This window comes from Zalophus californianus, chromosome 14 (assembly GCF_009762305.2).
Source record: "Zalophus californianus isolate mZalCal1 chromosome 14, mZalCal1.pri.v2, whole genome shotgun sequence".
NCBI classification, from domain to species: domain Eukaryota; kingdom Metazoa; phylum Chordata; class Mammalia; order Carnivora; family Otariidae; genus Zalophus; species Zalophus californianus.
Window position 1 is genome coordinate 37,080,734 of NC_045608.1, and position 13,365 is coordinate 37,094,098.

The 13,365-nt window shown below is 42.9% G+C and overlaps 1 protein-coding gene across 1 annotated transcript in view; it reads left to right on the forward strand.

Annotated features, from left to right (window-relative positions):
• LAMA1 (laminin subunit alpha 1) overlaps positions 1-13,365 on the forward strand; it is a 170,026-nt gene that overhangs the window by 105,746 nt on the left and 50,915 nt on the right. The window contains exons 31-39 of the mRNA XM_027577194.2: positions 822-908; positions 1,204-1,397; positions 1,896-2,038; positions 3,896-3,985; positions 5,675-5,786; positions 7,255-7,417; positions 12,218-12,428; positions 12,628-12,744; positions 12,848-13,011. Of these exons, the coding sequence (XP_027432995.2) occupies positions 822-908; positions 1,204-1,397; positions 1,896-2,038; positions 3,896-3,985; positions 5,675-5,786; positions 7,255-7,417; positions 12,218-12,428; positions 12,628-12,744; positions 12,848-13,011 (1,281 nt within the window). The remainder of the gene's footprint in view (positions 1-821; positions 909-1,203; positions 1,398-1,895; positions 2,039-3,895; positions 3,986-5,674; positions 5,787-7,254; positions 7,418-12,217; positions 12,429-12,627; positions 12,745-12,847; positions 13,012-13,365) is intronic.

Here is a 13,365-nt window from a genome sequence, read left to right on the forward strand (position 1 = left end):
TAAATTTTACACGTTAGGAAGCGACTGTGAGGGTCAGAAACCTCTATGTGAGCTCTGCATCTGAGAGACCATAGCAGACGTGCTTTACTTTCTACATATCTCGTGCTTCCACTAAGCCTGCCTCTTTATTTTTTAAAGAGGAAAAAAAAAGTCCACCGAAGTGGGGCTGATAGAGAACCCTGTCGTTCTGGAAACTCAGCACAGGTCAAAACACGAGGCAACCCCCGCGGTTTTTCTCAGCAGCTTGCAGGTACCCATCTGAGCCTCTAGATGGCGCAAGGCTCCTTGATAATTTTAAAATGCGGAGGGAGAGGTTGTGGAGAGGAAGGAGACAAAAGCTGAATCCCTGAGGGAGGGGATCTGAGAGGATTATTACATTTTGAGTGGCTCTGTCATTTTGCTTCTAATGGCGTATCACATGGCTCCTCCATCTCATGAGCCAGGTGATAATGCCCTGCAGTCACAGAACAAGACCCTTTCCACCTGGAAAGCTTGCTGGTTTGGTGACTAATTCGTTGTCAGGTGTGGGATGGTACTGATTCGTGGCAATGTGTCATTCTTCCCCTCCGCGCGCACACGGTTGTCACTGGACTGGTGTGCAGTGAGTACCTTTTGGATATGAGAGATGCACGTGCTTGTGTTGATCACGTGTTTGTTTTCCTTCTTTTTGCCCCCACTAGATTTTCAGCCCTGAAAATGTCTGGTGTAATCCCTTCACTTTCAGAGCAGTATCGTGTATCCTAAGAGTAATGAATAAGTCGCATAAGGAAGGTTTGACGTTGTAGATCTGATAATTCAAAACACGATTCTTTTCCTTCTAGTTTTAGCCCCACTTGCGTCCTGGAAGGCCATGCCGATTTCCGCTGTGACGCCTGCGTTCTGGGCTACGAAGGACAGTACTGCGAAAGGTACGCTAGGGGGCGCCCCGCGGAAGTCGCTAGGCAAGTCGGCCCCGTTCCGAAGGACAGGACATATTTACTGATGTGATTTGGGAGACGTTATTAGTTTGGATGTACGTGACTGATATGGGATCTTGTTACTCTTCGGAGCCAGTATCTACATAAAATGTAGAATGAGGTCAGTGGGCCCGTGTTCCTTGTATTTCATTTGGCAGAAAGTGTCGCTGTCCTTGGCGGAGAGCTGGTGTATCTGTTGGCTGGTGTTGATACTACTGTGCACACCTGTGCCTCTTCCTTTCTGTAGGTGCTCCTCAGGCTATCACGGGAACCCTCGAGCGCCGGGTGGCACCTGCCAGAGGTGTGACTGCAGCCCGCGTGGCTCTGTGCACGGGGACTGTGACCGCAGGTCTGGTCAGTGCATCTGCAGGCCGGGTGCCACGGGGCTCCGATGCGAGGAATGCGAACCAAGGCACATTCTGCTGGAAGGCGATTGTGTTTGTGGGTATTCTCCTCTCAATGTTTAAAGAGCTTTCTCTCTCTCCATTGTGTTCCTGCTATGGCACCAGCAGGATTAAGTAGATGTGTCTGCGAACTCTCTGAGGAAAGGACAGACCAGGCTCTGAAAGGAAATGCATTTGGAATTCATTGCCGTTGGTCCCAAAGATCCAGAGCGAATGCACTGTGAAGGTCGGAGCAGTAGAAGAAAACATGCACCAGACCTGGGATCTGCACTGGGCATCAGTTGTTTCTTTCTGTGGGACCCCGGGGAAGTCACTGATCTGATTTGAGGCTCATTGGCATCGTCTGAGAATAGGTTCAGTACTTGCTGCTTACCTCCCGGCACACAGGTGGTGGGGGAATGAGACTGGATGTGGTTTGTGCAAGCCTTGTCCTGTACTCTGCTCGTGGATGTTATTCTTGCAAAATGGCTTGTGCAAATCCAAGCAAAAATGTGCACACCACCTTGCATTGACTTCAGCTTGCTTTTTCTTCTAGCTTGTGATGATGAGTGTGTAGGTGTGCTGCTGAATGGCTTAGGGGATGTTGGTGACACCATCCTTTCTGTGAACCTCTCCGGTGTTATCCCTATTCCGTATGGAATTTTGTCAACCCTGGAAAATACAACGAAATCTCTCCGGGTAGGTACTGGGAATACAGAGATTGGTAGAAACCTGTGTCCCCTAGTAAGAGAGTTGGTGAGGACAGTGTTCTGTCATTCTGTCTGTCCTGTCACCAGTGTGGGAGCCTCATTCCTGGCGTCTAGGCTTCTCGGCAGTGTGACCGGGGACTGCACCAACCCCATGCTAACCTATTCTCCTATGGGACCACTCTAATTGTTGAAGCGTTGTTCCATAGATTTCTCTATATCAATTTCTCCCCAACCGCCCTTCTGCCTTTTGGGATAAGACAGAGTACACTCACTCCTCTGTGGATATATGAAAGCAGATGTCTTAATACAAATACAGGAGAAGAAAAAAAAAACATGGATGGTATCTTCTTTAATGCTGGAATATGCTGAAGATCAATTGTTTTCTGTAAACATATTATTCTTAACTGGATTTGTAAGCCACAAAATTTCTCTTCCCTAGAAGTCTATCTAAAAATCTCTGGGGGTTAAATCACAGTTTTATGTTTAGTCAAACAGGATCTGGGTCCAAAAAAAGAGGTGGGAAGTTAAGAAATTGGCTTAGAAGACAACATTCTACTGTAAGCATTTTTACTTTTAATTGGAAAAAAATGAGATTCTTAATTTTGTTTAAAACTTTGCATGAGAATTTGAGATAATCGATTCACTGTGTCATGTAGTAATAAGAAGATAGTCATTCCTGAATGCCTTTTTTTTTTTCCCGATAAAAGCTTTTCTTAGACTTACATTTCCTTAGGTGTGTGTGTGAATCTGGCTGCTCCAGCCATCCGTTCCTGTCTATAGTGGTCTTTTCTCTATAGACATAATGGCCATAGAGTAAGGTTAGGGAACTCTAAGAGATGTTTTTCATATTATTTTTCCTCAAATGGAAAAAAATGTTTTTGAAAGACAAAAAAATTCTCAAAAAAAGTTTAATTTCCACTCACTATAGACACAATCAATCAATACTATTTTGTCAGTATGGACCCTAGCAATATAACTATATTTTAAATTTATCCAGTAAGATAAATACTTGATTTAAATTTTAACTGTTTTTGAATGACTTGCTCTTATTTAAACCACTTTGTCAATTTTTTAAAAGATTTATTTATTTGAGGAAGAGAGAGAGAAAGAGCCAGGGGAGAGGCAGAGGGAGACGGAGAGAGAGAGAGAGAGAATCCTAAGCGGGCTCCACACCCAGCATGGAGCCCAATGTGGGGCTCAATCTCACGACCCCGAGATGATGACCTGAGCCAAAATCAAGAGTCAGACACCCAACCGACTGAGCTACCCAGGCGCCCCGACTTTGTCCATTTTTTAAGCAACTTTTTTTGTTTATGTAAAGTATGCAGGTGAACTCTTAAACTTCGTGGGCAACTTACTTAACTCCCCTGACCCTTCACGATAGTACAGCCCCTTCCCACGCTTGTTATAAGGCTTAAATAAAATCATACAAGTAACAAAATTAGAGGAGTGTTAGCATAAATTAAGCACTGAATTGTTAGGAATCATAAAGACTTTATATAATACTTTTGTATTTCAGCATTTTTAAGATGTTAGCAATTATAGTGAAAACTTATGTGACTCTGATATTGAAATTAAATCAGACTTACCCCAGAACTGTGACAATATTTGATTCTGCATAACACACCAGACTTGGAGTTCATATCTATATAGGAAATGTAATGCAAAAAATGGCAGTACAGAGACATGTTACTATAATCAACACTTAAGTAAATGTGATTCATTTTATTTCTTAATGCAATTTCAAGGGAAGAAGAATTTCTGTGAACAACAACAAAAGTGATTTAGTCAAGAGCCAGCAAATTTATTTTGAAGCACTGTAATTTGTTTACTTTGTTCTTTTTAGGAAGCTTTATTAAAAGAAAATCCACAGAAGGAACTGGCAAAAGATCAGCTTGAAGGTGTTGCAGAACAAACAGACAATCTGCTAGGGGAGGTAAATTCTTCACATAGAGGGCCCACTTCCCACCCAGCCCTTGAAAGCAATTGCATTGGGGCGGTCTGGAAGGTTCTATTAAATCAGGGCAGCCTCTTCCTCCCAGGAGCTGTGCTCCAGGTACTTTGTCATCAAATTGGTTTTAACCCTGCCAGTTTCTGTGCTTTAATGGAAAGGGACTCCTGACTTAATTTCTGCCGTCACCTCTGCCGAGGGAAGAATTGGCAGTCTCTGAGCCATCAGCCTCTCATTTCCTCCTGTGAACCGAGGGGCGAGCGGGTGTGTGGTCTCTGAGCAACACTCAGGCCCTAGGCCGCGTGCTGCTGATTTGTGCAGTTTGAATGTCAAGTGAACCTGTTTGGATGTCAGCAGAGAATTATTTATTCTGTTCAGCCCAGGCCAGATGAATGGTTTTTAGCCACCCAAAAAGAATCTCCTCATTCGCAGATGGTGAGGGAGGCCTATTGTCAAATTTATAATTTTCACTTTTGAATTTCATGTGTGTGTGTTTGCACACCCACACCTGTGTGTGTGTATATAGATATGCATATGATAGTATATGTATATTCATATATATGTATCTAGTCTTTGTCTCTGAATACACACACACACACACACACACACACACACACACACACACACACACACACACACACACACACACTCATGCACCCTAAAGTATTAGGTTGGCTCCTCTTAATTTAGAATTAAGGATGATTTGGGAAGAGTTGAAGGGTTTAAATGTGGCTTTAAAGTACCTCAGTGAGAGAACATTTGGTAGGAAATGATAAGCTGATTAAAATAATTCTCTCTATCCATTAAAGAAGATTCTCTTTGGATTTTGACTAGAAAACACTTTTAGAACCAGACTAGTTACTTTATGCTCCCGAAAATTACAAACAACCTTTCCTTTTACAAATTATAACATTCCTAATGAAAATAACAGCAGAGGACAGCTAAGTCTCTACCCTTGGGCTGCTGGCCTTACACAATTCATGGCATGTTAGCCTCATAAAGCCTCAGGAGGGTTGACATTACTCCATGTTATCAATGAGGCTTGGGCGCTGCTGGGTCTCCAGCCTGGATGAATCAGGCCCAGTTTTCCTGACTCTGTGTTCTTTTTTTAAGATTTTATTTATTTATTTGACAGAGAGAGATAGCAAGAGCAGGAACACAAGCAGGGGGAGTGGGAGAGGGAAAAACAGGCTTCCTGCTGAGCAGGGAGCCCGATGCAGGGCTCCATTCCAGGACCCCGGGATCACGACCTGAGCCGAAGGCAGGCGCTTAATGACTGAGCCACCCAGGTGCCCCCTGACTCTGTGTTCTTAACTCCTCAACTGAATTCTCATGGTCAATACAAATTAGCAAGATTGTATTGCCATATTCTGTCTCCTTGGGTCCTAAGATGAATATAAGGTCTTCACAATGGACATTGTGTGAGTTTGTGGTTTGATAGCCAATTAGGCTCTTTAAAAAAAATATACCATCTTTTCTCACATAGAGTGAGTACTAAATTATTTCATTAGCCTCTTAGTTTCCACCCTGAAATATTCACCTTGGCTTACATGAGGCAGTGTACAGCTTTACTCCAGACTCTGGGACATATTTTGTTGCTTAAAAGAGACTGGAACACCAAAGCTTGCATATTAGTCCAAGTCAAACTAACTTGGGACCTTTATTTTCTGTCAGCTCACCAGAGTGTTAACGAGTAGCCAAAATGTAACCAGGGCGACTGAAAGAATCCTCAACAAGAGTCAAGACCTCATGACATTTACTGAGAGGCTGCAGATAAATATTCAAGGTAGTGTGCTCAGTGTCTGGTTTGGGGTCAGTGTCTAGCTTGTGCTTATTTGGTAGGAAATGCTCCATTCACTATATTAAACATATGAATAGATGTGTGTGACTTGCATGCACTAAGCTTCCCAGAGCCAAAGGCCTGGAATATTCCACAGTTGGGGATCCTGAACTGTCTGGATCATAGTCTTTCACTGAGAGTTTTGCCTTAAAAAAAAAAAAAAAAAAAAGGATGCTTTCTTTTTTATTTTCTTTCTAATGCCTTATATTTAGTTCCTAAGGATCAAGTAGACATGGTGCCTCCCCATCTGTTATGAATTTGTCAAATTAACACTTATTAAGTGGAGTACAGGGTGCTGGATGGTGAGCCAAACTCCCACAACAGACCACAAGAGAAAATGAAATCAGAAGTTTATTACAGGTCCAGGAGGAAGTACCCGCCATGTCTTGAGGGGCCATACAGGAGAGGTCAAGGCAGGGGGCAGGCAATGAAAGAGAGAGATAGGACCTGGGCACATGCCTTTAGCAAGGTTCTTTGGTGGAGTCTTTTGGGGTCCCAGGCTAAGTCTAGGTTGGTCAGTCAAACCAAAACGGGATTGGGTAAGCCCCACAGAGGTCTTACTGAAGAGGCCAATAAGTAGAAGGCCCTGGGGGGCAGGGGAGGCTGTTGGTCACAAGTGCCATTGGGGAGGTCATAACAAGAACTGACATTTGCTCGTGACCCTGCCGGGGCTGTCTAGGGCACAGGCTTGCATGAGGGACTACTGTCTGTTTAAGGTCATGGCAGGCTGCTTGGCCAAACAAATGGATGCCAAGGCAGCGACACCATGGAGTGTAGCTGAGCTAAACTCTCAACACCCACCCCTTTGCCCAGAATAGATGCTGACAGGATTTGGGGCTTCAGTGTGGTCCCAACGGATACCCACAATATTAGAGTACTGTGATGTCTCACCTGATCTGGCTGTTAGAGTGCCATTTTCAGTTTTCTGGCTACCAGAAACATATCCTTGCATTTCTTATTGGATTAGTTTAAGGATATAAAAGGTACAAAATCCAATACAAATCAGACTTTATAGAGCCAGAGGTAAGGAAATTATTAGAACAAATAATGTGTTTATTAAAAAGAGTAGTATTGAGTATTGGTGGTTCATTCATGCAGTAAATATTTAGCAAGTGCTTCTATGTGCAGATGTTTGTGCCAGGTGCAGGAAATGCTGAGGTAAACATGGCAACCCCAGCCCTTATGAGTTTACGGACACTGGGGCAGACCAACATTAAATCTACCAGTAACCTCAAGTCCATGAGTATTTTGGTAAGGGACGACCAGAGCACATTGGGATATATGGCCTGGCCTGAGGTTCAACCCAATTTGGGTGAATGAAGCCGGCCTCAGTGAAGGAGTTTCTAAGTTTTTTCATTTTAGTGCTGTCCACTTTTGAGAGACCTGTTAAATGATTGATGACTTGTCTCCATAGAAATTATTGAAAAAGCAGCAACTCTAAATCAGACCTTGGATGAAGACTTCCAGCTACCCAGTTCTACTCTTCAGAATGTGCAAAAGAATATTACATCTTTGCTGGAAATCATACAGAAAAGGCATTTCATGCAGTTGCACCAAAATGCTATACTAGAACTCAAGTAAGTTTCTAAATACCATTCATGACACAATCAATTAGAGGTAGGAGCTTGAATGCTGAGGGGAGGGAGAAGTGTGCAAGGAGGGGAAGGAAAGAACACTCTCATGGGGGGGCAGAATGTCATAAAGAGAGGGGCACCGTTGTCAAAGAAATGAAACAATGGGTGCCAGCCACTCTCAACAGAGAAAAGTATAGTCAGTGCCAATATCTCTCTTTGTGCCATAGGCTTGGTTTTTTCCCCGTGACTCCGGAACAATATTTCCACCTAGCACAAACAAAAAAACCTCACAGTACTATATTTATTGAAGATCAAGTATAATGCCATAAATTCTCATGGAAGAAAATACAGTTTAGTGGCTATTCCCTGGGTTGTAAACTCCAAGACAGATGGACATTATGCCGAAATGATTTAGCTCAGTTTTTCAAACTCTCGTGGAAAACCACCATGTGGAGTGACAGATCAGAGAATTGTGAGACATGCTCATGAGGAGCTTGTATTTCCTTTCAGGCTTTTTTTCTTAGTATTTTCACAGTTATTACTTGATGTAATGTAGCACAAGCTGTCTTTCTTCCGGGTTCTGATAAATATCTTCAGTAGAGTTTAAACAGTTACACAATATGCCATCATAGCGCCATTCCCTGAAGTATGATATTTAACCTATATTAATATATTTTGCTATTTTAAATAATGTGATGGACATCTTAGACAAAAATATTCTCCTCTATTTTACACTATCATCTTATTAGGGTAGATAATAAGAAGTGAAATCATGGAATTTGCATTTTGAAGACTATTGACTTGTGTTTGCAAATTATTTTCTAAAGATTTAAAACAATTCCATTACACTTCCACCGGCAACACACTGCAAAGTTGAGCTTACGTCTTTCTTCATCATTGAATATGATTTCTGACACTGTTGTTGATTTGTTAGGTGAAAAACAAGTGTCAGATGGCATTTGGAGAGAGAACTAGTAAAATAGTCACTAGAACATTGGTGAGGGCCCAGAACTAATAATAAATGCCCCAAGGGGAAATGAGAGGAGGGCAAGTTCCCAGGAAATGAGGAAGAAGGCTGCCATCTTGGAGCACTTGCTCTGGGCTGGGGAGGGCGCAGGGTTCACTACTCTCATCTTGTCACATAATCTGCTCAGCTGCTCTGTGAGGTTGGGGAGGAGCTAGCTGGGGAAACAGGCCCAGAGACTCTAAGTACCTTGCCCGATGTTAAGCCTCCCGGATAATATGAAACCAGACCACACACTTAAATCTGTGTCACTCTAAACCCTATGATTTTCCAACCTGACACAGAAGGAAGAACCGCTTGAGACCCAGTCTGGAAAAGATGGGTGGGTAGAGTTTTAGTGGCCAGGTCAGAGACCTCTGCTGCATTATGACCATGTTCCCCTGACCGCTCATGTGCATCCTCCCTTCTCCTGAAATGCATGGCAGAAGTAGGCAGTGGAGGGAAAGGGGCTCACACCTCCATGCAGGTCTTACCAGGAACCCACCATTCTTCAGGCTCAGCACTGCAATACTCTGCTTCCCAACCATCCTTAGCTCCCCGCTGCCTCCAGGATTACATATAAATGTCATGTATTTGATTCCAGCTCCATCCCTCTCCAGCTTGCCCAGGCTCCCTGGCTGGTCGCACTGTTTCCTGACACTCCCCCATGTATGGTGTGTCCTTTCATTGTTCCTTCCCTTGGCTGTGCGTCAGAGTCTTATTAAAGATGCAAGAGTTTATTAAAGATGAAGATCCCCTGGAGATTCCTGGGAATCATTTGTGGGGATGTCTTCTTCCACCATTACCCCTCCACAGTCAGTTCATTCATTTGTTCATCAAATAGATTGAATCCCCAGGTGACAGGCATTGTGCTAGGAGTTGGGGACACCAAGGGGTACAGAGCCTTCCTGCCCACTTGGAGCTCATAGCCCGATTTGGAGGTGTTCATTTTCTAAGTAGCATTTGCAAAGAAGGGGAGAAGGCAGGGTGGCCCCTCTCCCACACTATTTCCTCCACACACCCCCGACCTGCCTCGCCTGCTAAGCCCTCCACCACCCTTTCTCTGTTGTAGCTCTTTTGTTTCTATTTGGAATAAAGTTATCCAGAAGATTGCTGATCTCTCTGTTTCACTTTTGAGTGAAATCATTACTAAAGATACCTTTTATTTTTTTTTAATTTAAGAGTTCATCTATAATTTTAACCATTTATCCAAGATTCTGCATATGTATGAAATTACTTAATGTCTATTAAAGTGATTTTTACATCCTGCATCCTATACCATGTCAACACATGATATAGAAAAGAAACACATCAATTTTTTAGTAAGTTTGACAGATTGAAAGACAATGTCATTGGTTTTTTTATTAGGGGACAGTATTTACCATACATGTGAATAAAAACATTTAAATTTAATCATTGTTTGCTTTGTTATAAATTCCTAAGTTAACATGTCCTTTATTAATCAGACAAGCTTGGGAAATTTTTTCTTTGAATATATAATATGGCTTTTTTTATCCTAAAGAATTATTATAGTGTCCAAATTTTAAAGAAAAGCCTTAAAAATCTGAATGTACTAAATATATTAAGTTGATTATATTATTTGTAAAAAAAAAAATTTAAGGGTTTAAAATGTGTTCTCTGGCCTCTTTCCTATTTTTCATAGATAATCCCTGTGTATTCATGCCATTTCAAATTTCACGGATTATTTTAGGAATTATGTATCTGCTTTTTTATTATAACTCTTAGAAAACTGGTCATTTACCCTGAAGTATGGCGTCCTTATAGGTGAGAATATTTATCACACCTTGCAATTGCTTATCATGCTTGTATTGGTGTCCCCAAGACCACGCCCACATTCAGAGTTTCCCTGGGACCTTCAGGACTCCTGGCCAAGATTTCTTAGGTGATGTATTAAGGATGCACAGCTGGATACACAGGGAAGAAGACACAGCAGAGCCTGGAAGAATCCATGCAGCATTCCCTAAGCTCTCTCGCCCTCATGAGGGGGTCACATCACACTCTGCCCCCAGCAAGGAAAATGAAGCACCGCACGTGTAATGTTTCTGCCCAGGGAAGGCCATTAGAAGTTCAGCATCCAAGGTTTTTATTGGGGGCTAGCCCCATATTGCACCCTCTACCTAGCACATACCAAATTCCAGACTCTGCGAAGGAAAGCAGGTGTTCAGCATAAACCACCCTGCTTGCACAAATGGTCAAGGCAATGAGCCACTGTTATCAGCTAGGGAACAGTGGTACCACTTGCAGACACCAGCCACGGGCTGGCAAAGGAGGGCAGAATCTGGCTTGCTGTTTCCCTGCTGCACACTGTACCCCTGATGGCACACTTTACCTTATCATCCGTAGCTGTGTTTCCCAGCTGTTTTCCACGCTGGGGTTCCTCAGAGCTATCCAAAGCTACTTCATTAAAGAAATGTGCCCTGGGGTCCTTGAGGGACTCAGTCAGTTAAGCGTCTGTCTTCGGCTCAGGTCATGATCTCAGGGTCCTGGGAACAAGCCCCGTGTGGTCTGAGGTCCCCAAGTGCTGCTAAGGTTTTTTGTTTTTAATCTTCATCAAGTCATTGATGATTCTATCATTGCCTGTGATCACAGGTTAGGTGATAAAGCCACTTCATAGATGAAAAGTTGACCTCTGTTTTAAAATTTCTCAGATTCGGGGCACCTGGGTGGGTTAGTAGTTAGGTATCTGCCTTCGGCTCAGGTCATGATCCCAGGGTTTTAGGATCGAGCGCCGCATTGGGCTCCCTGCTCCGCGGGAAGCCTGCTTCTCCCTCTCCCACTCCCCCCGCTTGTGTTCCCTCTCTCGCTGTGTCTCTCTCTGTCAAATAAAATCTTTAAAAAATATAAAATTTCTCAGATTCTTTGTTTAACGGTATGAAGGGATCCATGGTCAGACATAAGAAATATATTGGATTTACTTGTGTGTTTCCCATGTACTTTTAGTTCTTGTTGCCTGTATCCTAATTATGAGAAATTGTAAGAATGTTTGAATAATTCCTGGTGATGTTCCAATGATGTCAGAGTTTAAGTATGTACCTTTGGAAAATGTTTTCTGTCTTAGGCCAGCGTTATGATGTCTATGGAAGCTGAGGGTGACTTACAAGGCATCTTCCATGAAATTTTTCAAAGTTTTCCTGACAAATTGAAGCAGGAAGTTAATTGGATATATTCAACCCCTGTGAAGGTTTATAGTGTGAATATTGTATTCTGTGTAACTTTAAATTCAAAAGTGATTTAAATAAGCAATTTGATAGCATATTTGCAAAAGAATAGGATGACATCTTTTGATTTCCTAAAGCTTGCTCTTTCCAGTGGTACAAATTAGATCTTTCTGGCATTTGAATTTTCAGTTTTTATAAAATCTATTTTTTAACTAGCTGCAGAAAAACCTTTGTGTCCTCTAAATACATTTATAACTTCATAGCAAATGAATCAAATTACTGAATAGCCTCTCTTCAATTTCTTGCTGCACTAAAAAGCAAGATGGCAGTCGTCATCATCCACAGACTGGTCCCAATTTTCTGCATCCTGACCCACAGAAATGATTTAATTCCATTACTAAAATATGTTAGGACGTTTGTGAATAAAGATTGCTTGTGAAGGATAAAGTGTAAATACACCAGGCCTGTAGCTGTCTTAGAGAAATTACTTCCTTTAAGAGGTAACGATGTGCCACTTACGGTGGCAAGAAGACATGAGAGAGGGAAATGCAGTCTTTCGCTGTCCGTTCACCATAGGAGCGTTGTTCAGCACATACTATCTACACCATCTATATTTAACAGGGCTGCTGAAGCTTTATTGTCACAAATTCAGAAGAATTACCAGAAGCCACAGAGAGAGTTGGAGGTCTTAAAAGCAGCAGCAAGCAGCCTCCTTTCAGAACACACCAGTGAGCTGCAGACAGCGGGCGACCTCGTGAGGGAAGCCGAGGTGAAGGCCCGGGAGAGCGACCACCTGGTGCGCACTGCCCGGGCCAACCTGCAAGAATTCCGCGTGAGTCTTCAGAAGGATGGTCTCCTTCCTTCTCAGGGCTGAGAGCCCAGCTCCCCTATGTCAATAATACCATTTTTAGCTTCTTTTAAGTTGAGCCCCAAGTTCTAACGGCAGCATGTAGTGTCAGGCACTAACGTTCAGAAACTGGCTCGCTTTTTTTTGAAGCATCCTCAAAGGTGATTTTTTTTTTTTGTCCCAGGAAAAGAAGCTACGTGTTCAAGAAGAACAAAACTTGACCTCGACGCTAATTGCCAGAGGGAGAAGATTGCTAGAGGCTGTCCGTGCCCGTGCAGCGGCGGCACAGAATGCTCTGGCAGTAAGTTACAGCTCCGAGCATCTTCACACACCTCATACACATGCACACAGGTACATTGTTCAGTAGATGCATATATACTCACAATCTGAATTTCTCTACGTAGCAGTTAGAGCGTCACCGGGATGAGCTGCTTCTATGGACTGCCAAAATCAGGCACCACGTAGATGATCTGGTCATGCAGATGTCCAAAAGAAAAGCACTTGACCTTGTCTACAGAGCAGAGGACCATGCAGCTAAGCTCCAGAGACTGGCAGGTGCTCTGGACAGGTGAGGGCAGAACTTGCAGGAATCCCAGGGTGGGTGATCTGTGGAGCAAAGAGAGTAAGAATGGCTACTTTGATCACAGTGTTGAGTCACTCTTCTTTTGTCTACAAACGAAGACTCCTATTTTATCCATGGGGGAAGGAGGATTTCCTCCCATGTCTGGTAATGTAGTTATCCTTCCGCGTATGATGGGGAAAATGCACACTGACCTGGATAGGAGTAAGATAAATATTATGATATCAAGACACTAAGGCCTTGTTAAGTAACTACTAAGTGCTCGGGGCTTTGTTAGGTTGGACAGAATGAAGACATTGATTTCTTTACAACTCTTGTCCTTCTGGAGCTTATGATTTGGCT